The sequence below is a fragment of the Strix aluco genome, chromosome 37 (genome assembly GCF_031877795.1).
Source record: "Strix aluco isolate bStrAlu1 chromosome 37, bStrAlu1.hap1, whole genome shotgun sequence".
In the NCBI taxonomy this organism is placed as follows: Eukaryota; Metazoa; Chordata; class Aves; order Strigiformes; family Strigidae; genus Strix; species Strix aluco.
Window position 1 is genome coordinate 361,942 of NC_133967.1, and position 24,379 is coordinate 386,320.

Here is a 24,379-nt window from a genome sequence, read left to right on the forward strand (position 1 = left end):
TCGCGGCGGGGGGGAGGAAGAGAGGGGGGGGGAGGTCTGGGGTTCAGGAGTGGGGGGGGGGGACCCAAATTACCTGCGGTGGGAGATGGGGGGGTGGGGGGCACAGCCCGGCTTCCCGGGGCTCCCCCCCCCGGGCTCCGGGGACTCTCCTCGCCGAGCACCGGTCCCGGTGGAGGCGGCTCCTCGCGTGACCCGGATACAGTGAAGCCGTGGCCGCCCTCCTCCTCCTCCTCCTCCTCCTCCCCCTCCTCCTCCTCCTCCTCCTCCTCCTCCTCTTCCTCCAGGGCCCTCTAGCGGCCCCCGCCTCCGCTTCACCAACCCCCCCCCCCGCCTCGAAAACCCCGACACCCCCCTCCCGCCCGAGCCCGCCCCGGTTTCACCCACACCCCCCCCCCCCCGGCACCGGAGCGCCCCCCCCCTCCTCCCCCCGCGAGCTCAACCCCTATAGTAGACACTGGAGAATCCCCACTGCTGGATGAGGGGGGGTGGGGGGTGTCACCTCGTTGCCCCCCGCACCCTACGCTGGCCATCGCTCTTAGGGACCCTCGAAGGGGAGGGAGGGGGGGGGTGTCAAATGTGGGGGGTCTGGAGGCCCAAATCCATTCGTCTTCAGAGGTGGGGGCAGATGGACCCCTTGGGGGCTCCAAGGAGGTGCCCAAGATGCCCAAGAAGTTGCCCAAGGAGGTGCCCAAGTTGCCCAAGAAGATGCTGAAGGAGGTGCCCAAGTTGCCCAAAAAGATGCCCAAGGAGAGGCCCAAGTTGGTTGTTGCCCAAGGAGATGGCCAAGGAGGTGCTCAAGGAGAGGCCCAAGGAGATTTCCAAGATGCCCAAGAAGTTGCCCAAAGAGATGCCCAAGTTGCCCAAGAAGGTGCCCAAGATGCCCAAGGAGTTGCCCAAGAAGTTGTCCAAGGAGATGCCCAAGGAGAGGCCCAAGTTGGTTGTTGCCCAAGGAGACGGCCAAGGAGGTGCTCAAGGAGAGGCCCAAGGAGATTTCCAAGATGCCCAAGAAGTTGCCCAAAGAGATGCCCAAGTTGTCCAAGGAGATGCCAAGTTGCCCAAGAAGTTGCCCAAGGAGATGCAAAAGGAGTTGCCCAAGTTGTTTGTTGCCCAAGAAGGTGCCCAAATTGCCCAAGGAGGTGTCCAAGGAGTTGCCCAAAGAGCTGCCCAAGGAGTTGCCAAGTGGTTGGTTGGCCAAGGAGGTACCCAAGGAGAGGCTCAAGTTGTTTTTTACCCAAGAAGATGCCAAAAGAGTTGCCCAAGGAAGTGACCAAGGAGATGCCCAAAGAGTTGCCCAAGGAGTTGCCCAAGGAGTTGCCCAAAGAGTTTCCCAAGGAGTTGCCCAAGCAGTTGCCCAAAGAGTTGCCCAAGGAGTTGCCCAAGGAGTTGCCCACATCCCAAGGAAACTGGGGGCTGGACTCTCCTTCTGCAGCTCCACCGCAGCAGTAGACACTGGAGACTCCCCACCAGGGCGAGCGGTAGGAGGCAGGGTCCGGCAGTGACACAGGGCGGGGGTGTCCTTCTGTCCTGGCCACACCCACAGAGGGGGGACCCCTAAAAGCTTGAGGGTGCGGAGGGGGATGCCTTTGGGGCAGACCCTCCAGGGCCCAACGAAGGCAGAAGATCCTCCTTGGAGACCCTCCAGGACCCAACAAAGGCAGAAGATCCTCCTTGGAGACCCTCCAGGACCCAACAAAGGCAGAAGATCCTCCTTGGAGACCCTCCAGGATCCAACAAAGGCAGAAGATCCTCCTTGGAGATTCTCCAGGACTCAATAAAGGCAGAAGATCCTCCTTGGAGACCTCCAGGACCCAACAAAGGCAGAAGATCCTCCTTGGAGACCCTCCAGGACTCAACAAAGGCAGAAGATCCTCCTTGGAGACCCTCCAGGATCCAACAAAGGCAGAAGATCCTCCTTGGAGATTCTCCAGGACCCAACAAAGGCAGAAGATCCTCCTTGGAGATTCTCCAGGACCCAACAAAGGCAGAAGATCCTCCTTGGAGATTCTCCAGGACCCAACAAAGGCAGAAGATCCTCCTTGGAGACCCTCCAGGATCCAACAAAGGCAGAAGATCCTCCTTGGAGATTCTCCAGGACCCAACAAAGGCAGAAGATCCTCCTTGGAGATCCTCCAGGACTCAATAAAGGCAGAAGATCCTCCTTGGAGACCCTCCAGGATCCAACAAAGGCAGAAGATCCTCCTTGGAGACCCTCCAGGACCCAACGAAGGCAGAAGATCCTCCTTGGAGACCCTCCAGGACTCAATAAAGGCAGAAGATCCTCCTTGGAGACCCTCCAGGACCCAATGAAGGCAGAAGATCCTCCTGGACACCCTCCAGGACCCAACGAAGGCAGAAGATCCTCCTTGGAGACCCTCCAGGGCCCAACGAAGGCAGAAGATCCTCCCTGGACACCCTCCAGGACCCGGTGACAGCAGAAGGTTTTGGGTGTTTGGGGTTGGGTGTATCTGGGACAATGTCAGCGTGGGACAAGGGGGGACATGGGGGATTCGGGGAGGGGGACACACACAGCCCCAACCTTCCACCTCCCACCGGGTGACCCACCACAGACCACGAACCGGTGCTGGTTGAGCTTCCCCACGCTGGGGGGGTGGGTATTTTTGGACCCCCCCCACCCCCAAGTTGACCCCAAAGCTCCTGTTTTCCGCACGGGGAGAGGTGGAACTCGCAGGTCCTCCAAGGAGAAGAAGCCACCCGCCGTTTTTTGCACTAAATCTATTTTTATTCACAATACAAACACAGCTCCTGCTCAGCTTGGGAAGAGACGGCCGCCACCCCAAAACCACCAGAAAATCCCGGATTTGTGTCCTGCTCCCACCCATGAGCTTCACCCCAAGGGTTCACCTCTTCTCAGCTGGGAAGAACCTTCAGGTGATGCTCCCCGTCATCTCCCGGGGGGGTTTTTTTCCAACCATGGGTGGTTCTCCCTCCTCCCCAACGCCGACGGGTTCCCACCACGAGCTCCCTTGGCACGGTGGTTGACCAAACAACCCAAGAAGAGCCACGACCACCCCCCCCCGCCATCTTGGGGACAACCCCTCCCTTGTCCCAACTCGGGTCCCCAACACCCTCCACCTCACCCCAACACGTCGGGGTTCCTCCGACCGCTGAATAAATACAATAAATACATTAAATAAACCACTCGACGCCAGCGGCCAAACCGCCGGCACGTGGCTGGGGGTGGACGCCCGGGCTCGTTTCTCAACAACAAAGCCACAAAATTGGGATTTTTTTTTTTCACCCTAAATGGTGTCATTCGCTGGACGGCCGGCGGGCGGGAGGGCTCCAGCTTTGGGTGCTGGTCAAGACTGGTGGTGTTGGGAGGGTGGGATGGTCAAGGGATGAAGCCCCCCCCCCCCCCCCAAGATGTTTTGGGTCTCGTTGAGTTTGGCGAGGAGCTGGTGGGTTCCCCAACTCCTTCCCCCCTCCTCCCCAGCCGCTCGGCACCATCTCCCCAACACCCGCCGAGGTGGTATCTCCTGGCCTACGCGTGGAGGAGGAGGAGGAGGAGGAAGAGGGCGGTTGGGATGTCCTGATGTCTGTCGCAGGATTAGGGCTGGTTTTTTGGAGGGGACCCCCCCTCAATTCCCGCTCCCAGCCCCATTTTCACCATCCTCCCCCGTATCTACCCTACCTTCCTACTCTACCCTACAAAAAAAACTACGTCCTCAGGGCTGGGCTTGGTGCCACCAGGGGCCATCACCGGTTTGGGAGCACCCCGAGATCTCCCCGTCCCCTTTTTAACGCGGCGTGAGCTCATCCGTCGGCGGCTCCTCCTCGCCGTGGCTCCTCAGATGCCGGTGAAGATGAGAGCTGACGCCGAAACGCCGACCGCACTGCGGGCAAGGGAACGGCTTCTCGCCGGCGTGCGCCCGCCGGTGCTTGGCCAAGGCCGACCCATCGGCGAAGGCCTTGCCGCAATCGGGACAAGCGTGCCGGGGCCCGGCGTGAGCCCGTTGGTGCTTATGGAAGTGGAGGGTGCTGTTAAAACTCTTCCCGCAATCGGCGCAGACGTGGGGTTGCCCGCCGGCGTGGGTACGTTGATGCCGGTAGAGGTGGGAGGTCCGGCTGAAACGTTTCCCGCAGTCCCCCGCACTGGTAGGGTCGTTCACGGTGTGGATCCGTTGGTGTCGTTCCCAGTGGGAACTCCAGGAAAAACTCTTCCCGCAATCACCGCAACGATACGGCTTCTCCCCGCCGCCGTGGAGGCTACGCCGATGCCGGGCGTATTGAGCGCGGGCGCCGAAGGCTTTCCCGCACTCTTCGCAACGGAAAGGCCCATCGCCAAGATGAAGACGTTGATGTTTGACCAACGCCGGCCCGTCGCCGAAACTTTTCCGGCACAGGGTGCACTTGTAAGGTCGTTGCCCGGTGTGGGTGCGTTGATGTCGGTCAAAATGGAGGATGCTGCCAAAACTACGCCCACAGTAGGTGCAGATGTAAGAGCGGCCGCCGGCGTGGGTGCGTTGGTGCCGGTAGAGGTGGGAACTCCGGCTAAAACGCTTCCCGCACTCGGGGCACTGGTAGGGCTTCTCCCCGGTATGGACGCGTTGATGCCGGTCAAAATGGGAACTCCAACTAAAACTCTTCCCGCAGTGCCCGCACTGGAAGGGCAAACGCCCGGTGTGTAACCGTTGGTGGGTCACCAGCTCCTTGTTCCGGCGAAAACTCTTCCCGCACTCCTCGCATTTATACGGCAAACCCCGAGGTCGCGCCGGGGGCGCAGGCGGCGCCGCTCGTTCGGCGGCGTGAGCCCGTTGGTGCCGGTAGAGGTTGGAGCTGACGTTGAAGCTCTTCCCGCAGTGGAGGCAGAGGAACGGCTTCTCGCCCGTGTGGGTCCGCCGGTGTTTGCTGAAGTGGGAGCTGCAGCTGAACGTCTTCCCGCACTCCCCGCACTCGTAACTCTTCTGCAACATGATGATGCTCTTGAAGTTGGAGAAGCCGCCGCCGACGCTTCCCGCCGCCGTTTTACCGCCGCGACGACTCCCCGCGGCGCCGCCGGGGTCCAGCTGCTGCACCACGGTCCAACGCAGCGTCTCCCGGGACGGGCTCCGCTCGGCCTCGGAACCTTCCTCGGGGGGGGGCAGCGGGGGCGGCCGCATCCAGCTCGATGATTTCGGGTCACCCGGTGGCAAGGGGGGGGACGGTTTGGTGTCACTTGGTGATCCTGGGACAGAATAACGGGGGGGGGCGGTGTGAGGGTCAGTATGGGGGGGCTAACGGGGGTCCCAGCACCCCATAACTTTGGTCGCCCTCAGAACCCTCCTCGGGGGGGGGCAGCGGGGCGGCCGCATCCAGCTCGATGATTTCGGGGTCACCCGGTGGCAAGGGGGGGGACGGTTTGGTGTCACTTGGTGACCCTGGGACAGAATAACAGAGGAGGGGGGGGTGAGGGTCAGTATGGGGGGGCTAACGGGGGTCCCAGCACCCCATAACTTTGGTCGCCCTGAGAACCTCTTCGGGGGGGGGTGTCGGGGTGGCTGCATCCAGCTCGATGATTTCGGGGTCACCCGGTGGCGGGGGGGACACAGTTTGGTGTCACTCGGTGCCCAGGAGAGAGAATAACAGGGGGAAGGGGATGGGGTCAGTCTGGGGGGGGGTCCCGTTGGACCACCAAGGGGGTTGGGCTGCTGCACCCCATAACTTTGGTCGCCCTCAGAACCCTCCTCGGGGGGGGGCAGCGGGCGGCCGCATCCAGCTCGATGATTTCGGGGTCACCCGGTGGCGGGGGGGGACGGTTTGGTGTCAGTCGGTGCCCCTGGGACAGAATAACGGGGGGAAGGGGATGGGGGTCAGTATGGGGGGGGCTAACGGGGGTCCCAAGGGGGTTGGGCTGCTGCACCCCATAATTTTGGAGCTTCTCAGCACGTCCTTGGTGTAACGTTTACGGGGGGACACTGGGGGGATATTGGGGGGGCGGGGGGGGGTGTCTCCATCCTCGACACTTACTCTGCATCACCGGGGGTCGTAGGCGTCGTCCTCCCCGTCCCCCCCAAAAAGCACCGTCTGCTCCGGCTCCGCAGCCCCCCAGGGCTCCATCGCCCCCTCCCCGCTGTCGCGGGGACCCTGGAAAGGTGAGAAAACCCCGTCACCCCCCTGCCCCCCCAAAAAAAGCATCACTGGGGGTCCAGTGTGAGCTTGGGGGGGGGGGACACACACACACACTCCCGGCGACCCCCCCCCCAGCCCCCCCATCCTCCCCAGGGCTGATGCAGGATGGAGGGGACCCCCCGACCCCCCCCATTTGTGATCCCCACGGGGTCTATATGAGACAGAGGGGACCCCCCCGCCCCCCCCCATCCCCACAGGGTCTATAGGGGGTGGAAGGGACCCCCCCGACCCCCCATTTGTGATCCCCACAGGCTCTATATGGGACAGAGGGGACCCCCCCGACCCCCCCATCCTCCATAGGGTCTATACGGGACAGAGGGGACCCCCCCGACCCCCCCATTTGTGATCCCCACAGGCTCTATATGGGACAGAGGGGACCCCCCCGACCCCCCCATCCTCCATAGGGTCTATACAGGACAGAGGGGACCCCCCCGACCCCCCCCATCCTCCATAGGGTCTATACGGGACAGAGGGGAACCCCCCGACCCCCCCATCCTCCATAGGGTCTATATGGGACAGAGAGGACCCCCCCCCCAGCCCCCCCTCCCGACAGGGTCTATACGGGGTGAATGGGACCCCCCCCGACCCCCCCCAGGGCTGATGCAGGATGGAGGGGACCTCCCCGCCCCCCCCCCCCATTTGCGATCCCCACGGGGTCTATAAGGGACAGCGGGGACCCCCCCCCGACCCCCCCCCCATCCCCACAGGGTCTATACAGGGTGGAGGAGCCCCCCCGACCCCCCCATTTGCGCTGCCCACCGGCTCTATACGGGATGGCGGGGACCCCCCCCCCCACCCCGATCCCCCGTCCCCCCCCCCCCCCCCGGTCTCCCCCCTCCCCCGACGTCGGGACAAAGCCGGGCGGCGCCGGGAGCGTGTGTTGGGGGGTGCGGGGGGGGGGGGGGGGGGGCCCACACGGACCTTTCCGTTACCTGCCACCCCGTAGCGGTGAAAAGGGGGGGGGGGGGGGGGCTGGGAGGAGGGGTTGGGGGGAGAGCGGGGGGGGGGACCCCACGACACGGCGACAACGCCACCCCCAACACCCACAAAAGGCGCCTCCCGGTCCCGGTGGCTTCAGCTCGGCTCTGTCTGTGTGTGTGTGTGACCCCCCCACACCCCCCCCCCCCCCCACACACACCCCCCCTTCCTGTCTGGGGGCCCCCCCCCCTCGCCCCCCCCTCCCCTCCTTGGTCCCGGCTGCTCCATCCCCTTCCTGTGTGTCCGGGCTCACCGAGCCGGCGTGCAACAGCCCCGGCGCCGCCCCCCACCCTCGCTTCTTCCCCCCCCCCCCCCCTTTCCCCAACACCCCCCCCCCAACACCCCCCCCCCCCCCACAAGCTCCATCGCCTCCGCATCCCTCCGGGCCCGGTACCAGGTAACGGGGGGGAGACCCCGGGGGTTTGTTGGGGGGGACACACACACACACACACACACACACACAGACCCCGCCCGGCCGCACCCCGATCCCCCCCCCCGCCCCGGGAAGATGGGGAAGACGTGGGGGGGGGGGGTCTCCCCATCCTCCCCTCGCCCACCCCCTTCTATTTACCCCCCCCCCCTCCGCCTTCACCCCGCTCGGATTTTCACCCCCCCCCCTCCGCACCTCGCATTGTATTTTCACCCCCAAAACGCCCCCCCCCCCCGCACCCACCTCCGTTATATTTTCATTTAACAACCCCCCCGGACCCCCCCATTTCTCCCTCCTTTACATTCAGCCGCGATTTTCATTCTCCCTCCAGCCCTGTTGCATTTTTAACCCCCCCCCGTTATATTTCCGTGCCCCCCCCTTTCATTTCCCCCCCTTTGCCTTCCCCTCCGTTGCATTTACCCCCCCCCATCCCCATCCCCACCCCCTGGGCTCCCCCCAACCCTTATTTATGTGCCCCCCAACCTTCCCGGGGGGGGGGGGACACCTTCCCACAGGGTAGATACTGAGGATTATTTGGGGTGCAACACCCCAAAACACCCTGGGGGGGGGGGGGAGTTGGAGGGCGGGGGGGGGGGTCGTACCTCATCCCCCGCCTCCACCCACTTGTGACACCCCCAGGGTGACGCGGGGACCCCCCGTATGGTCCCAATATCCAGCCAGACGTGGGGGGGAGCACCCAATTTGGGGTGCCCCCCCCCCCCCACGGGACCCCAATATCTTGTATTGCAGGGTTCGGTGACCCCACCCCACCCCCCCACCCCGCCCCCTAAAAACGTGTCAGCACTGGGACGAGCCTGGACCGCGGGGGACGAGATGCAGGAGAGCTACGAGAGCGTCATCTCCTTGGGTGAGGCTCTTCATTTCCCCTAATTTCTCCCAAATTTATGATTATTCACGGAGAATAAAATTCTATTTATTGGCCTTAATCAGCGGCTGAATTCATAACGGTGTCAAAACACCAAAATCGCCGCGATTCAGCTTAAATAGAGCCTGGGGGAGGAGGGTTCAACCGGGACCCCGTTTCCAGCCGCTTTACGGCTCCCTTGGCCATCGCGGCGTTACAATTTTTGGGGTGGAAAGAGCTATAATCGGTATCCAACTGTCTCCTCCAGCCGAGGAAATCGCCATCAGTTGGCCGCGGATCACCGCCTTCGCCGAATCGCACCGCAGGAGGGGGTTGGTGGCCGGTAAGTCCCCAACCGGTGACGCCGGTTGGCGTTGGGGTTGGCCAAGAACGTGTTTTGGAAATCGCCAAAACCGTGGGGTGATGGGGAGCGGGAGACAGGAGGAGCAGCCGGATGCGGCCGCCGCGACGCCGGCGGGGACACGGGTGGCCAACGTTGGGGGGGTTTTGGTGGCGGGGTCGTCTCCTCACCCCGTATTTTTTTTTTTATTCATTGAGTAGATGATGGGTTGTTGAGCGAGAACGAAGAGGAAGACCCAACGCCGGGCGAGCTGGAGAAGGTGGACACCGAGGGGACGCCGGCGGGGAAGCCCAAGGGGTCCAGCCCCACCGGTGCGGAGGGGACAAAACCCAGTGACAGTCCCCAAAAACCAGAGAACCAGCCCAGAAAGCCATCGGGCAAACGACAGGGTAAATCGGGCCACCGAGGCTTCAAGAAATTCCCCCCGCGGAGCTTGCTGGGCCACGGCCGTTGCCACGACTGCGGCAAAGCTTTGGCTTTCGGTTCGGCCTTCAACAAACGCCGGCGAGGGGCCGAACGACCCCATAAATGCCCCGAATGCGGGAAATGTTTTCGGCTGAGCTCAACCCTCATCACCCACCAACGCCGACACGCCGGCGATAAACCCTACAAGTGCCCCGATTGCGGCAAGACCTTCAGCGTGGGCTCGGCCTTCATCCAACATCAACGGGTCCACGCCGGCGCCGCGCCGTGTCAATGCGGCGTCTGCGGGAAGAGTTTCCCGGCCAGTTCCAGTTTGGTCAAGCACCAAAAATTACACCTGGAGGAAAAACCCTACAAATGTGGCGATTGCGGGAAGGGTTTCAACTGGAATTCCCATCTGGAGCGCCATCGCCGCATCCACACCGGCGAGAAACCCTACGCCTGCCCCGAATGCGGGAAGAGCTTCAGTTGGAGCTCCCACCTCGACCGGCATCGCCGCACCCACGCCGCCGCCGGCCAACCCCCGTGCCGTTGCGCCGACTGCGGCCGCTGCTCGGCTCCTCGCGCCGCCGAAGGCTCCAAAACTCCCGACGAGGCCTTGCAGTGCGGCGAATGCGGGAAGGGCTTCGCCAAGAGCGCGGCGTTGGCCAAGCACCGCCGCGCTCACGCCGGAGAGAAACCCTACAAGTGCGGCGAGTGCGGGAAGGGTTTTGGGTTGAACGCCGCCTTGCTGCAGCACCAACGCAGCCACGCCGCCGGCAAACCCTACCAGTGCGGCGATTGCGGCAAGAGTTTTGCCTGGAGCTCCCATCTTGACCGGCATCGGCGTATCCACATGGGTGAGAAACCCTACCGCTGCGGCGACTGCGGGAAGAGCTTCTCCCAGAGTTCCCACTTGGAGAGGCACCAACGCGTCCACGCCGGCGCCGAGCAACCCTGCCAATGCACCGACTGCGGGAAGAGCTTCTTGGCCTCCAACAAGCGCCGGCGGCTCTTGGGCGGCGCCGCTGAACGACCCTGTAAATGCACCGATTGCGGCAAGAGTTTTCTTTGGGGCGCCCGCGCCCGACCGGCACCGGAGAGGACCCATAAGTGCAGCGAGTGTGGGAAGAGCTTCACGTACCGGGCGGAGAACGTCAAGCACCAAGGGACGCAGACGGGGGAGAAACCTTATACCTGCCCCGAATGCGGGAAGAGCTTCGGGCAAAATTCGGCGCTGGTGAAGCATCGGCGGATGCACACGGGAGAGAAACCCTACAAGTGTGGGGATTGTGGGAAGAGCTTCAGCGTCCGCTCCAACCTCATCAAACATCAACGGACCCACCTCGGCGAGAAGCCCTACAAGTGTCCCGATTGCGGGAAGGGTTTCATCCAGAAGTCGGACCTCACCAAGCACCGCCGGATGCACACCGGGGAGAAACCCTACAAGTGCAACGTCTGCGGGAAGTGCTTCAGCGTCTCCTCCAACCTCATCAAGCACCAACGCATCCACCTGGGCGAGAAGCCCTACCAGTGCTCCGAGTGTGGCAAGAGCTTCATCCAACGCTCCGAGCTCACCATCCACCAGCGCGTCCACACCGGCGAGAAGCCCTACAAGTGTCCCGAGTGCGGCAAGTGCTTCAGCCGCAGCTCCCACCTCAACCGCCACCAACGCACCCACGCCGGGGACAAGCCCAAAGCCACCGTCACCGCCGCGGCCGCCGCCGTCGCCAACCCTTCCGGCGCCTTCTCCGGCGCCGCCTTCTCCCCTCCGCCGTTGGGCGGTTCGGCGGCGCCCATCCCCTCGCTGCCCTCCTTCCCGCCCTCCCCCTCGCCCCTGCCCATCCCTTCCCTCTCCAGCCCCGCCCTGGACCTGCCGTGGGCCCTCTCCTTCCCCGCCCGCGCCTTCCCCCACCCGTCCTTCCCCTCGGCCCCCGCCTCGGGGCCCCAGACCCCCTCCCTCATCAACTGAGCGGTGGCCGGCCCTGGCCGCGGCTCCGTCCTCCCCCCAACCTCCCCAGCCGCTCGCCCAACGCCCAACTGGAGTTGGCCTCAAAGACCCATCACTGGGGAGCTTCTTCCTGCCCCGAATCGTTCAGCCTTGGTGGGTAATTAACGATCTAATTAGAGGATGGGCAAGTCCCCTTCGTTCCATGGCTCCCTCCTCCCCAGCCGCTCGCCCAACACCCAACTGGAGTTGGCCTCAAAGACCCATCACTGGGGAGCTTCTTCCTGCCTGGAGCTGTTCAGCCTTGGTGGGTAATTAACGATCTAATTAGAGGATGGGCAAGTCCCCTTCGTTCCGTGGCTCCCTCCTCCCCCCAACCTCCCCAACCGCTCGCCCAACACCCAACCTGGGTTGACATCAAAGCCCCAGCGTTGGGGATGTTCCCACCTGGAGCCGTTCAGCTTGGGTGGGTAATTAATGATCTCATTAATTAGGGGATGGGGGACCCTGGCTGATGCTCCAGCTCCATCATCCAACCTCTTGATCTCATTAATTAGGGGATGGGGGACCCTGGCTGATGCCCCAGCTCCATCATCCAACCTCCCCAGCCGCTCGCCCAACGCCCAACTGGAGTTGGCCTCAAAGACCCATCACTGGGGGGCTTGTTCCTGCCCGGAAGCATTTAACCTTCATGGCTAATTAATGATCTCGCTAATTGGGGCATGAGGACCCTCCCTGCAGCCCAGCTCCATCCTCCCCCCAACCTCCCCAGCCGCTCACCCAACACCCATCCTGGGTTGACCTCAAAGCCCCAGCGCTGGGGGGCTCGTTCCCACCAGAGCCGTTTAACCTTCATGGCTAATTAACGATCATGGCTAATTAACGATCATGGCTCCCCTCTGGCATCCCCCCAGCTCCACACCAGGACCCCAACCTCCACGCCAGCCCCCCCCCACTCCCCTCCCATTGGTGCCCCCCAGAGCATCTTCCCACCACCTCACCCCTCTGCTCCCCATCGGATGAAGTTCCACGTCATCACCCCCATCCCGGTACCACCCTCTGCTCCCACCCTGGAGCATTTTGGGAGAAAAAAGGACAGAAATGGGGTTTTTTTCCATGCCACCACATCACCCTCTGCCCGCCCGGGAGCTGCCACGAGGGACTCGGGGGATATTTCCACGTCCCCGTCTCCTGCGGCGTCTCCCTGAGCTCGTCGTATCCCACGTCATTCCTCAGAAACGGAGCCGGTCAGGGTTTTCTTCTTTTATTTTTTTATCATTTTTTTCCTTTTCGAAAGAAAATACTTTCGGGCAAAACCACGTGATTTTGTGATGTCATTTTTCAGGCACTTAATGGAATATTTTGTTTTGTTTTCCTTTTCCACACGGACTTTGCAAAAACTTTCATGCATTTGTGGTGGTGGTTTGGGATTTTTTTTTTATTATTACTGATTTTCCTGAATTTTTATGTTTGCTTTTGCTCCATCCCTCGGAGCGGGATTCGGTGCGTTTCGGTACTATCAGGGAAAAAGTGGCGGTGGTGCTTTTTTTCCTGCCTGAAATCCCGATTTCTCCCATTTCCCGATTTCTCCCTGTTGCCGGGGGAGCAAGGGCTTCTCGGGGGAAAATAAATGAAGAAAATTTTTTAAAAATTTTTTAAAAACGCTAAAAGAAACAGAAAGGGTTACACGCAAAATAGAAAAGCATCAAAAGAAATAGAGAAGAGAAAGAATTAAGGCTGAGAATGACTTTTTTTTTTTTTTTCCAAAAGAGGATAAAAAAGCTGAAATAGGACTTTTGGAAAAGTAGGAAATTGCTGAAATCTCTGGAATTGGGAAGGTTTCAACCGAAAACAAAATAATTCAAGAGGTGCAGAGATGCTACAGGAAGGACTCGTCGTGTTTAAGTTTAAAATATCGGCAAGAGGAACAGGTAGTACTGTAGGTGCAAAAAAAAGAGGAAAAACATCAAAATATGGAAAAAAATTACAGAAAATGAAAAAGGAGGAAAAGAAAGCAAAGGATGTATGGAATAGAAAAAAAAAAAATCAGTGATAAAAATAGAGAAAGGGATAAAAACAACCATCCTAAGGAAGTACCGGAGCCTGCGTCAGGCAGCGCCGCGGGAAGCGGGAGCCGAGCCGGCGTCGGATGCGGCAGCGCCGGGAATTGCTGCCGGACCGTTGGATGCGGGAAAAAATAGTGAGAATTCAAGAAAAAAAAAAAAATATAAAAATGCCCGGAGTGGATGGAATTGGCTCCGGGTGTTTGCTCGAGGGCTGCGCAGCTCGGAGGTGCGATGGGTGGAGGAGAAAGGATGCGGGATGCGGCCACGGGATGTGGAATCTGGCCATGAGATGTGGGATGCGGCTACGGGATGCGGGATGCGGCCACGGGATGTGGAATCCGGCCACGAGATGTGGGATGTGGCTATGGGATGGGGGATCCAGCCACAGAATGTGGGATCCGGCCACGGGATGTGGGATCCGGCCATGGGATGCAGAATCCGCCCATGGAATGTGAGATCCGGCCACAGGATGCGGAATCCGGCCACGAAATGTGGAATCTGGCCACGGGATGCGGAATCCGGCCACAGAATGTGGGACCCAGCCACAGGATGCGAGATCCGGCCACGGGATGTGGAATCCGGCCACGAAATGTGGAATCTGGCCACGGGATGTGGAATCCGGCCACGAAATGTGGAATCTGGCCACGGGATGTGGGATCCGGCCACAGGATGCGGAATCTGGCCACAGAATGTGGGATCTGGCCACGGGATGTGAAATCCGGCCACGAAATGTGGAATCCAGCCACGGGATGTGGGATCTGGCCACGGGATGCAGAATCCGGCCACAGAATGTGGGATCTGGCCACGGGATGTGAAATCCAGCCACAGGACGTGGGATCCGGCCACGGGATGCGGAGCTGCACCGTCCCCTTACCCGGTTAAACAGCCCCTGAGGTTTGTCCCCGGCTCCTTTCGACATATTTTGGGGCTCCCCGGCCAACCCCGCTGCAAAACCGGGGTGTCACCACTGGCCCAACCGTGATGTCACCGCGGATGTTAATTCCGACCCCTCCGGACACCCCCACCGGGTTCGGATCCCCAACATCCCCCAGGAGCTGCCTCGTCCTTGAAGGAGCCCCAAAATCTCACGTTCTTGCCTCAATTTTGGCCGGGGGTCAAGGTTGGGATTGAGGGTGCTCACCCCACCCTTGCGCTAATTGTGCGTTAATGAGCGCACTAATTACACCTTCCCCTGCAGACACCGCCCTGCCCTGGGGCTCTCTGGCCAATTTGGGGCAAATTAACCCAAAATCAAGGGCACGGTGAGATGATGTGGTTTGGTGGCTTGGTCACCTCTCCGATGCCGGGCTCTGTGGATGAGGTCACTGAGGTTGGGGTGGGGGGGGGGACACCAGGAAACCCCCTCCCCGTCACCCCACAGAGCCCAGGACCTTGCAAAAGGAAAGCGGGGAAGGGAGAGGAAGAGGAGGGAGGGGGATGAAGTCAAGAACCTCCCGCGGGGTTCAAATAATTGAATTATTTGAGGAGGACGTGGTCACCGGGCCGTGGGGCGCAGGGTCCCAAATGGAGCCACGAGGGACAAAAGCCACCCTGAAAAGAACACAAAGGGCTTCAACGAGGATATTTTTTGGGGGGGGAAAAAAAAAAACAAAAAAAACAACCCACACCAAACTGTGATTTAAGTGAAATTTATATATTTTCTGGTGTTGTCCGTGCTTCCGAAACCGGCGTGGACGTGTCGCTGTGCTGCTTGTCAACGGTCCCCTCCGTGTCCGCTTTCGGGGACCGCCTCGCCTCGTCACCGCGGCTCGTGTCTTTTTTTTTTTTTTTTTTATTATTTTATTTTATTTTTTATTTGGAGTCGCTTTCTTTCCATGAGTAGTAATAAATTAGAGCCTAGCTACCCCGGCCGTGCTGCGGTCCTTCCCCTTCGTGGGCTAAAAACCAGTCGTTCCTCTTCCGTTCACTTTGGAGGGCTCCAAACCACGTCAAGATCCACTTTTCCAACAATTTTTTTTTCCCATTTTCCCTTTGGTTGCGTTTCCAGTTGGGTTGCCCCAAGTTGAAGCCCATTTGCGACTCATCCTGCAGTTAAAAATGTGCATTTTTTCCAGTGCAAGATTCCCATGAATTCAGTAAAAATGTATCAGGGTAGAGGGAAGCGTTGGGTCTTCACCAGCTGAACCCTTCGGTCGTGGTCACTTGGACAGTCAAGGGCGTGGTGGTACCAAAACCACCTTTTTAACCCCAAAAGGCCACTCTGCTTTACCCAGCGTGTCCCTGGGGCTGCTCCAAACATCTACTGGTGAACCCCAAGGAGAAGAAATTCAATGAAACCCCCCCGAGACTCTGAGGGGCACCACCAGCCATGGCCACATCCCCCCCACCCGAGAGAGGGGGAAGCCCATGGGGCGGATCAGTAGGGTCAATGGTCACGTATGGGTTCTCCTCCAAGAAGTCCTGCAGAAGGTCCAAAATCCCCAGGGCTGGGCTTAAAAAAATCCAAAAAATCCAGAGCTGGGCTTAAATAGAGTCCCTGGGCTGTGGGGAGGGGGTGTGTTGGGGGGGTCCCAAGTGGGGATGGTTGGGGTTCCTAATGACCATCAGCCTCCAAAATGGGTTTTAGGGTGGCTCTGCAGCGCATCTCCAAGGGGTTCGGGACATCTCAAGGGGGTTCAGGGTATCTCCTAAGGGGTTCAGGACATCTCCAAGGGGTTCAGGACATCTCAGAGAGGTCCACGGTATCTCCTAAGGGGTTCAGGACATCTCAAGGGGGTTCAGGGTATCTCCTAAGGGGTTCAGGACATCTCCAAGGGGTTCAGGACATCTCAGAGAGGTCCATGGTATCTCCTAAGGGGTTCAGGACATCTCCACGGGGTTCATCACATCTTGGTGGGGTTCAGGATGTCTCCAACAGAGTTCAGCTTGTCTTGAAGGAGCTCAGCATGTCTTGAAGGGATTCAGCACATCTCCAAGGGGGTTCAGCTCATCTTGAAGGGGTTCAGGACACCTCCAAAGGGGTTCAGCCCATCTCGAAGGGGTTCAGGGTATCTTCAAAGGGGTTCAGCGAATCTTGAAGGGTTTCAGGATGTCTCCAATGGGGTTCAGCATGTCTTGAAGGGGTTCAGCACGTCTCCAAGGGGTTCAGGTTGTCTCCAAGGGAGTTCAGGACATCTCCAAGGGGTTCAGGTTGTCTCCAAAGGGTTCAGCAGACCTCCAAGGGGTTCAGCAGATCTCCAAGGGGTTCAGGTTGTCACCAAAGGGGTTCAGGACATCTCCAAGGGGTTCAGCAGATCTCCAAGGGGTTCAGGTTGTCTCCAAAGGGGTTCAACACGTCTCAAAGGGTCTTGGCCACTTCCCAGGCATCTCCCTGGGGAGGTGTGAGCAGCACCAGCACCTTGGAGGACTTCCCGGGGAGGAAAAGCAGACCCCTTCCCACCCCATGGACTTGGGGGGGGGGGGGGGGGCAGGTCTGAGCACCCCAAGTCAAGTGCAAACCCCCAACCCCAGGGCACGCTGCTCCCCATGCCCACCCCGGGGACAAGGACCCCATGCCAGCCCCATCCCCACCCCACAGCTCTGCCGTGGGCAGAGACCCCTGGGCACAACCCCCATTTTGGGGTCCAAACCCAGGGACCCCCCCCCCGAGCCCTCCTGGACTTGACTCTGCTGGAGCAGAAGGTTCTGAAGAAACATCTGCAGGGGGAACGGCGCCAGGAGGGGAATGGGGTGGGGTCTTTATTTTTAGATTGATATTAAATTTCTGTTGTCTTAATTAAATTGCTGCTGGGGGTTGGGGGGGGAAGGGGTCTCTGTAAAATATGTATATTTTTATTTGGGAAAGGTTTTAATGAGTAAGTGTCTTAATAAATGCATAAAAAGAAGATGTAGGATTTTTTTTTTTTTAATGCTGGAAATACTTACAAGGTCATTGTGGTGGCCGTGCTACAGATAATTATAAAAAAAAGGAACAAAATTGAATAAATTTAGGTCTTAATCTGGGAAAAAAAAAAAAAAAGAGGATGAAGAGGGGTGTGGGGGAGCAACATTGAAGCACAAGATGCTTCCTCCATGGCAGAGCATGAAAGTGAGCAAAAGGAGATGAGTCTTCTTTGAGTGAATAGTCAATAGACGGGAAAAAAAAAAACCCAAAACAACTTATTTTTTTCATTAAGAGGAAAAAAGATCTGAAATATCTGACGGGGGTAAGCAGACGAGCTTAAAAAAAAAAAAAACCGGCGTGAAAACGGCCGTAAAGAATGGTAAAATGATAAAGTGGCCGCGTCCGCGGAGCCCTGACGGCGTTTCTGGCACGCCGAAGATTTGCCTCCTTGCCCGGCTGCGTGGTGATTGGCTACAGGCCAAGTTCAACCCACGACCAACGTGTGTGTGTGTGTGTGTGTGTGTGTGTGTCTCCCCCCCCGCCCCCAACCCAAAGGTTCCCTGAAGGACAAACCCAACCGCTCCGCCGGATGCCTAAAATAGGAGGTAAAGTCGTGCCGGGGTGGAGGGGGGGGTGGGGAAAGTCTCACCCGGGAGCAGCTGCCGACGTTGCTCCTGTCTTGGGTTTCTCCACGTGACACCAAGGCGAGCTGGTCTCTTTGTTCCTCATGGCTCCGGAACGTCACATTCAACCACGGACTCTCCAAACAACCCAACGTCCGTATGAGCAGGACGTCCGCGCTGCTCCTGAAGCACCGGCTCCATCCTGACTCAGCCAGCGTCCCGCAGAAGAGTTTGGCTCCATCAGGGTTTTGGCTCCATCAACATTTTGGCTCCATCAAATTTTGATCCATCAAAGTTTTGGCTCCATTAAAGTTTTGGCTCCATCAAGGTTCTGGCTCCATCAAGGCTTTGGCTCCATCAAATTTGATCCATCAGAGTTTTGGCTCCATCAAGGTTTTGGCTCCATCAAGGCTTTGGCTCCATCAAGGTTTTGGCTCCATCAAATTTTGCTCCATCAAAGTTTTGGCTCCATTAAAGTTTTGGGTCCATCAAGGTTCTGGCTACACCAAGTTTTTGGCTCCACCAAGGGTTTGGCTCCATCAATATTTTGGCTCCATCAACATTTTGGCTCCATCAAATTTTGCTCCATCAAAGTTTTGGCTCCATTAGGGTTTTGGCTCCACCAAAGTTTTGGCTCCACCAAAGTTTTGGCTCCATCAACATTTTGGCTTCATCAGGGTTTTGGCTCCACCAAAGTTTTGGCTCCATCAAATTTGGCTCCATCAAGGTTTCAGCTCCACAAACCCCTCCCTACAAGGAGCTGTGACATGATCCCCCCACCTCAGGACCTTCTGCATCCCAAGTGATCTCCTGGAGAGAGGCCACCAGTCCTTACAACACACGGGCCACCCCATACAGCCGAGATGCACCTTCCCATGAAGGCTGTGGAGACCCTCTCGCTGAGGGAAGGACCATCCCCTTGCCCCAGGAGAAGACGCAGAGCTCTAGCGCTCATCGTACCGTTCCTTCATGCACGTGGGGTGGCCCCTTCCACCCCTGGGGTCTGCACCCGGGTTGTCCCAACAGCTCCAAACCTGGGAGATCTTACCCAACACCACCCAGGACTTGGGGACACCTCACCTCGATGGCCACCAGCCAGGACTTTGAGGACTATGATGGCCCCAAGAGAGCCTGGAAGACCCACCTGGACTTTATTTCTCTGGTGGATCTCCAGGTTTTTTGGTGGAAACACCATGAGGAGTAAATCAGATTTGCCCTGCCCGTCTTGAGGTTGAACACCAGCCCCAAAACACCATCTCCTTGCCCAATTTTGGGGTCATCTGTGGGGTGCTGCTGCCTGACACCCACCACCATCAAGCTGGGGAAGGTGTCACCTGCTTCCCCCATCCTTGGTGGGAAAGCTGGAGCTCCTCTTCCCACCCCAAAACCAAGCTCATGTGTGGACCCGCTGGTGATGGAAGTAGGAGGAGCTCTCCCCGAAGTTCTTCCCGCAGCTCAGGCAGGTGAAGGGCTTCTCCCTGGGGTGGGTCCTCTGGTGCTGTTGGAGATGCGAGACACGTCCAAAACCCTTCCCACACTCTGGGCACCTGTAGGGCCTCTCCCCGGTCTGGACCTGCTGGTGGACAAGAAGGTTGGACCTTTGGTTGAAGCTCTTCCCACATTTGGAACACCCGTAGGGTCTCTCCAGTGTGGACCCACTGATGGAGGAGAAGGTTGGACCTTTGGTGGAAGCGCTTTCTGCAGTCGGGACACCCGTAGGGTCTCTCCAGTGTTGAGCCGCTGGTGGAGGAGAAGGTGGGACCTTTGGTTGAAGCTCTTCCCACACTCAGGACACTTGTAGGGTGTCTCCCCGGTGTGGACCCACTGGTCAATGAGAAGGTGGGACCTTTGGTGGAAGCTCCTCCTGCAGTTGGGGCACCTGTAGGGTCTCTCCAGTGTGGACCCACTGGTCAATGAGAAGGTTGGACCTTTGGTTGAAGCTCTTCCCACATTTGGGACACCTGTAGGGTCCCTCCAGTGTTGACTTGCTGGTCAATGAGAAGGTTGGACCTTTGGTTGAAGCTCTTCCCACATTTGGGACACCCGTAGGGTCCCTCCAGTGTTGACCTGCTGGTCAATGAGAAGGTTGGACCTTTGGTGGAAGCTCCTCCCACCCTTGGGACACCCGTAGGGTCCCTCCCCGGTGTGGAGGTGCCGGTGGGTGTCCAGGGACAATCCTGCGATGGGACGCGCCATCCCCATGGGGTCCCCCAGACCCCCCCACCCCTTGTCACCTTCTTCTCCCCCCCCCGGAGATGAGCCACCAGGGCCACCAAGGTCAAGGGCTTCATGGCCCACGGGCACGTCCCAGGAAGCTCCAGGGAGCCGCTTCCGACCTCCCTCCCCCGCAGGGACCCCCGCGAGCAACCAGCCCCAAAATCGCCTTTTTTAAGGCATTTTTTTTTGTTAATGTTGTTCTTTAAGGGTTATTTTTATTTTTTTTTAACACTTTTTTAAAGTTTTTTTTTTTTAAGGGTTTTTTTTAGGGCTTTCTCTCTCTTTTTAAGCTTTTGTAAAAGGGTTTTTTTTGGGGCTTTTTCTTTTTAAGCTTTTTTAAAAGTTTTTTTTTAGGGCTTTTTCTCTTTAAGGCTTTTTCAAAAAATTTTTTTAGGGCTTTTTTTCTAAAGCTTTTTAAAAGGGTTTTTCTCAAAGTTTTTTTTAAGGCTTTAAAAAATGTTTTTTATTTAGGACTTTAGTTTTTTTTTATAAGGCTTGTTTTTAAGTTTTTTTTTTAGGGCTTTAAGGTTTTTTTTAGGGTTTTTTCTTTTTAAGGCTTTTTAAAAGGGTTTTTTTAGGGTTTTTTTCTTTTTAAGGCTTTTTAAAAGTTGGGGTTTTTTTAGAGATTTTTCTTTTTAAGGCTTTTTTAAAGGGTTTTTTATTTTTTTTTTTTCTTTTTAAGGCTTTTTAAAAGTTGTTATTTTTTTAGAGATTTTTCTTTTTAGGGCTTTTTTAAAGGCTTTTTTTAGGTGTTTTTTCTTTTAAGGCTTTTCAAAGTGGTTTTTTTTTTTTAGAGCTTTTCTTTTTAAGGCTTTTTAAACATTTTTTTAGGCTTTTTTCTTTTTAAAGCTTTTTTTTTAAGTTGTTTTTTTTTTTTTTTCAAGGCTTTTTTTTTTCAAGGCTTTTTAAAAGATGTTTTTTAGGGCTTTTTTTAAGTGCTTTTTTTAAAACGGTTTTTTCTTTTAAGCTTTTTTTTTTTTTTTTTTTAGGGCTTTTTTAAAGCTTTTTTTCCCGGGCTTTTAATTTTAAGGTTTATTTCAAAGTTTTATTTTTTGTTAGGGCTTTTTTAAAGCTTTTTTTCCTACGGCTTTTATTTTTTAAGACTTTTGGGAAGTTGTTGTTTTGGTTTTTTTTTTTTAAGGCTTTTTTTAAGGTTCTTTTTTAGGGCTTTTTTTTTTTTTTTTAAGGTTTGAGCAATTTATTTATTTATTTATTTATTTTCCCCCCTGTTTTGTGCCCAGATTTCAAAAGCAAAGCGGGGAGAAAAATTAAAAAGACCTTCGGAATTTCCCCCCCCCCCCCCCCCCTTTTTCTGCCACCGGGACTCGGTGGAGCTCAAGGGTTTTTTTTGGGGGACACACACACACACACACACACACACACACACACACTTCAGGGACCACCTTCACCCCTACTCCCCCCCCCCGCCCTTTTCGCTCTTTTTACCGCCCGTACAAAAGAATCTGCCCCGATTCCGGTAGAAATTCGAGTATTTCCATGGAAAAAAAGGGGAGACACCCCCCACCCGCCCATCTCCACCGGCGCCCCGAGGATGCTCAGGGGAGGCGGGGGGGGGGGGTGCGGGGATGCCCCCCCCGTTCCTTGCGCGGTTCGCGGAGCCGGTTGCAGGCCGGGGCCGTGTGGGAGGACACAGGAAAGGGCCGCCCCAGCGCGGAGGAAGAGGAGGGGGAGGAAGGTCGGAGCCCGCAGGTACCGGGGGAGGCGCTGGGGGCGGCTCCGGGAGGCTCCGCCCGCTCCCGGGGATGCTCCGGCGGGGCCCGGGGCTGCTTCTCCCAGGCCTGGGGATGATTTTCCCGGTCCCGGGACATTTTTTCCCAGTGCCGGGGATGCTTTTCCCGGGCCCCAGAGTTCCCCACTGGATCCCAGGGATGCTCTATCCGGTACCGGGGAGGATTTTCCCAGTCCCAGGACAGTTTTCCCAGTCCCAGAGATGCTTCTCCCAGTCCCGGGGACCTTCTCCCAGTCCCAGGGATGCTTTTCCCAGTCCCAAGGATGCTTCTCCCAGTCCCAGAGATGCTCCTCCAGTCCTGGGGATACTTTTCCCAGTTCTGGGACTTTCTCCAGTCCCAGGGACCTTCTCCCAGTCCCAGGGATGCTTCTCCCAGTCCCAGGGACGCTTCTCCCAGTCCCAGGGACCTTTTCCCAGTCCAGAGATGCTTCTCCCAGTCCCGGGGATCTTCTCCCAGTCCCAGGGATGCTTTTCCCAGTCCCAAGGATGCTTCTCCCAGTCCCAGAGATGCTCCTCCAGTCCTGGGGACCTTCTCCCAGTCCCAGGGATGCTTCTCCCAGTCCCAGGGACCTTTTCCCAGTCCCAGAGATGCTTCTCCCAGTCCCGGGGATCTTCTCCCAGTCCCAGGGATGCTTTTCCCAGTCCCAAGGATGCTTCTCCCAGTCCCAGAGATGCTCCTCCCAGTCCTGGGGATACTTTTCCCAGTTCTGGGGACCTTCTCCCAGTCCCAGGGATGCTTCTCCCAGTCCCAGGGACCTTCTCCCAGTCCCGGGGATGCTTCTCCCAGTCCCGGGGACCTTTTCCCAGTCCCAGGGACCTTCTCCAGTCCCAGAGATGCTCCTCCCAGTCCTGGGGATCTTCTCCCAGTCCCGGGGACCTTTTCCCAGTCCCGGGGATGCTCGGCCTGGTCCGGGTACCCGGGGATGCTCGGCCTGGTCCCGGGTGCCCCCCCCCACATCCCAGTGCTGCTCCAGTCACCCCCATCCCAGCTCTGAACCCCAGAGGAGCCCCCCCAGCCCCGGAATTTCCCTCCCGCTCCCCCCATCCCAGGAGGATGCTTTGCCCTTTTAACACATTTATCCCTCCAGGATCTGAAGAGGGGACCCCCCCCCCTGCCCCCCCACCTCTCCCCAGGGATCTCACACCCCCCCCTCCCCCGGCTCGGTGGGTTTTGGGGCTCGCAGAGGCAGTTTCGGGGGCTGGAGGAGGTCGGGGTCCCCCTGGCCGTGCAGAACCACGGGGCAGTGGCCTGGCCGGGTGAGTGGGTCCATGTGTGTCCCCCCCCCATCCCACAAAACTTCCTGAAGTGCCCCTTCCCCCAGTACCCCACTCCCGCATCGGGGATCGCTCGCTGCCTCCCCAAAATCCCCCCATCCCAGATCCCCCCCTTCTTCCCTGCCCTTATCCCAAATCCCCGTTTCTCCCCAAATCCCCTCATCCCTCCCCACCCTTATCCCAAATCCCCCTGTTCTTCCCCAAATCCCCCTAAATTCCCCCATTCTTCCCCACCCTTATCCCAAATCCCCCCAAATCCCCCCCATCCCTCCCTGCCTTCCCAAATCCCCCCCTCCCTCCCCAAATCCCCCCATCCTTCCCCAAATCCCCCCACTCCTCCCCACCCTTAATCCCAAATCCCCCCAAATTCCCCCATCCCTCCCCAAATCCCCCCATTCTTCCCCACCCTTATCCCAAATCCATGTTTTTCCCCAAATCCCCCTAAATTGCCCCATTCTTCCCCACCCTTACCCCAAATCCCCCTCTTCTTCCCCAAATCCCCCCATTCTTCCCCACCCTTATCCCAAATCCCCCCATTCCTCCCCAAATCCCAAATCCCTCCCCACCCTTATCCCAAATCCCCCAAATCCCCCCATTCTTCCCCGCCCTTATCCGAAATCCCCCTCTTCTTCCCCAAATCCCCCCATCCCTCCCCACCCTGATCCCAAACCCCCCCCCCATCCCTCATCCCCACTTTCCCAGCAGGGCGTGGGACCGACCAGCACCGGCCTCAGCACCGCCACCTCCAACCGGCAGGAAAACCCCCCGGGAACACCTTCGGCTCATCCCCTTCCTCCCAGAAAAAGCCTTCGACCCCCTCAAGGACCCGATCCCGAGGGAAAAACGGAGATTTTTATGCACCGAATGCGGGAAGAGCTTCAAGCACGGCACCGACCTCCTCCGCCACCGACGCATCCGCTCCGGGGAACGTCCTTATCCCTGTCTGAAATTCGGGAAAACTTTCGCTTGGAATTCCCACCGGAATTCCCATCAAAAAACCCCGTCGATGTCGCGAACGCCAGAAACGTTTCAGCCGTCGCTCCAACCTCCTCCGCCATCAACGCCTGCACGGGATGGAAATTCCTCACGGGAAAAACTTGAGGTGTATCCGGGATTCCCGGAGCCACCGGGATGATATTCCCTGTTTTGGTTCGGAACGTGGGAAATGTTTCGGCGCTCGCTCCAATCGTCATCAGCAGATCCACGTGGGAGAACGACCCTACGAGTGTCCGGTCGATGCTTCCGTGGAATTCGCCCGGAGAGGAGAAGGATTGAGGATGGAGCTTGGGATTGGGGGGGGGAAAAAAGCCGAGGAGGAAGAGGAGGAGGAGGAAGGATTGAGGAGTCGATGCTCTTGAGCGTCGCCCCAAAAACTCCTCAAAAAAAAAAAAAAAAGTCCGCCCGGAGAGGGAAAGGAGTTAGGATGGGGCTTGGGATGGGGGAAGAACAAGTGGAGGAGGAAGAGGAAGAGGAGGAGGAAGAGGAGGAGGA

The 24,379-nt window shown here is 57.9% G+C and overlaps 2 protein-coding genes across 2 annotated transcripts in view; one reads left to right on the forward strand and one right to left on the reverse strand.

Moving 5' to 3' along the window:
* Nucleotides 1-2,718: 2,718 nt before the first annotated feature.
* The window catches only part of LOC141917337 (uncharacterized), a 44,508-nt gene continuing 22,847 nt past the window's right edge, over nucleotides 2,719-24,379 (reverse strand). Inside the window, exons 2-4 of the mRNA XM_074810454.1 lie at nucleotides 19,360-19,470; nucleotides 19,116-19,288; nucleotides 2,719-4,920 (exon numbers count right to left, since the gene is read on the reverse strand). Coding sequence (XP_074666555.1) covers nucleotides 3,759-4,920; nucleotides 19,116-19,288; nucleotides 19,360-19,470 — 1,446 coding nt within the window. The 3' untranslated portion in view covers nucleotides 2,719-3,758. The remainder of the gene's footprint in view (nucleotides 4,921-19,115; nucleotides 19,289-19,359; nucleotides 19,471-24,379) is intronic.
* The window catches only part of LOC141917366 (uncharacterized), a 27,375-nt gene continuing 11,318 nt past the window's right edge, over nucleotides 8,323-24,379 (forward strand). The window contains 4 exon segments of the mRNA XM_074810520.1: nucleotides 8,323-8,405; nucleotides 8,671-8,745; nucleotides 8,964-10,860; nucleotides 23,738-23,832. Of these exon segments, the coding sequence (XP_074666621.1) occupies nucleotides 8,372-8,405; nucleotides 8,671-8,745; nucleotides 8,964-10,860; nucleotides 23,738-23,832 (2,101 nt within the window). The 5' untranslated portion in view covers nucleotides 8,323-8,371.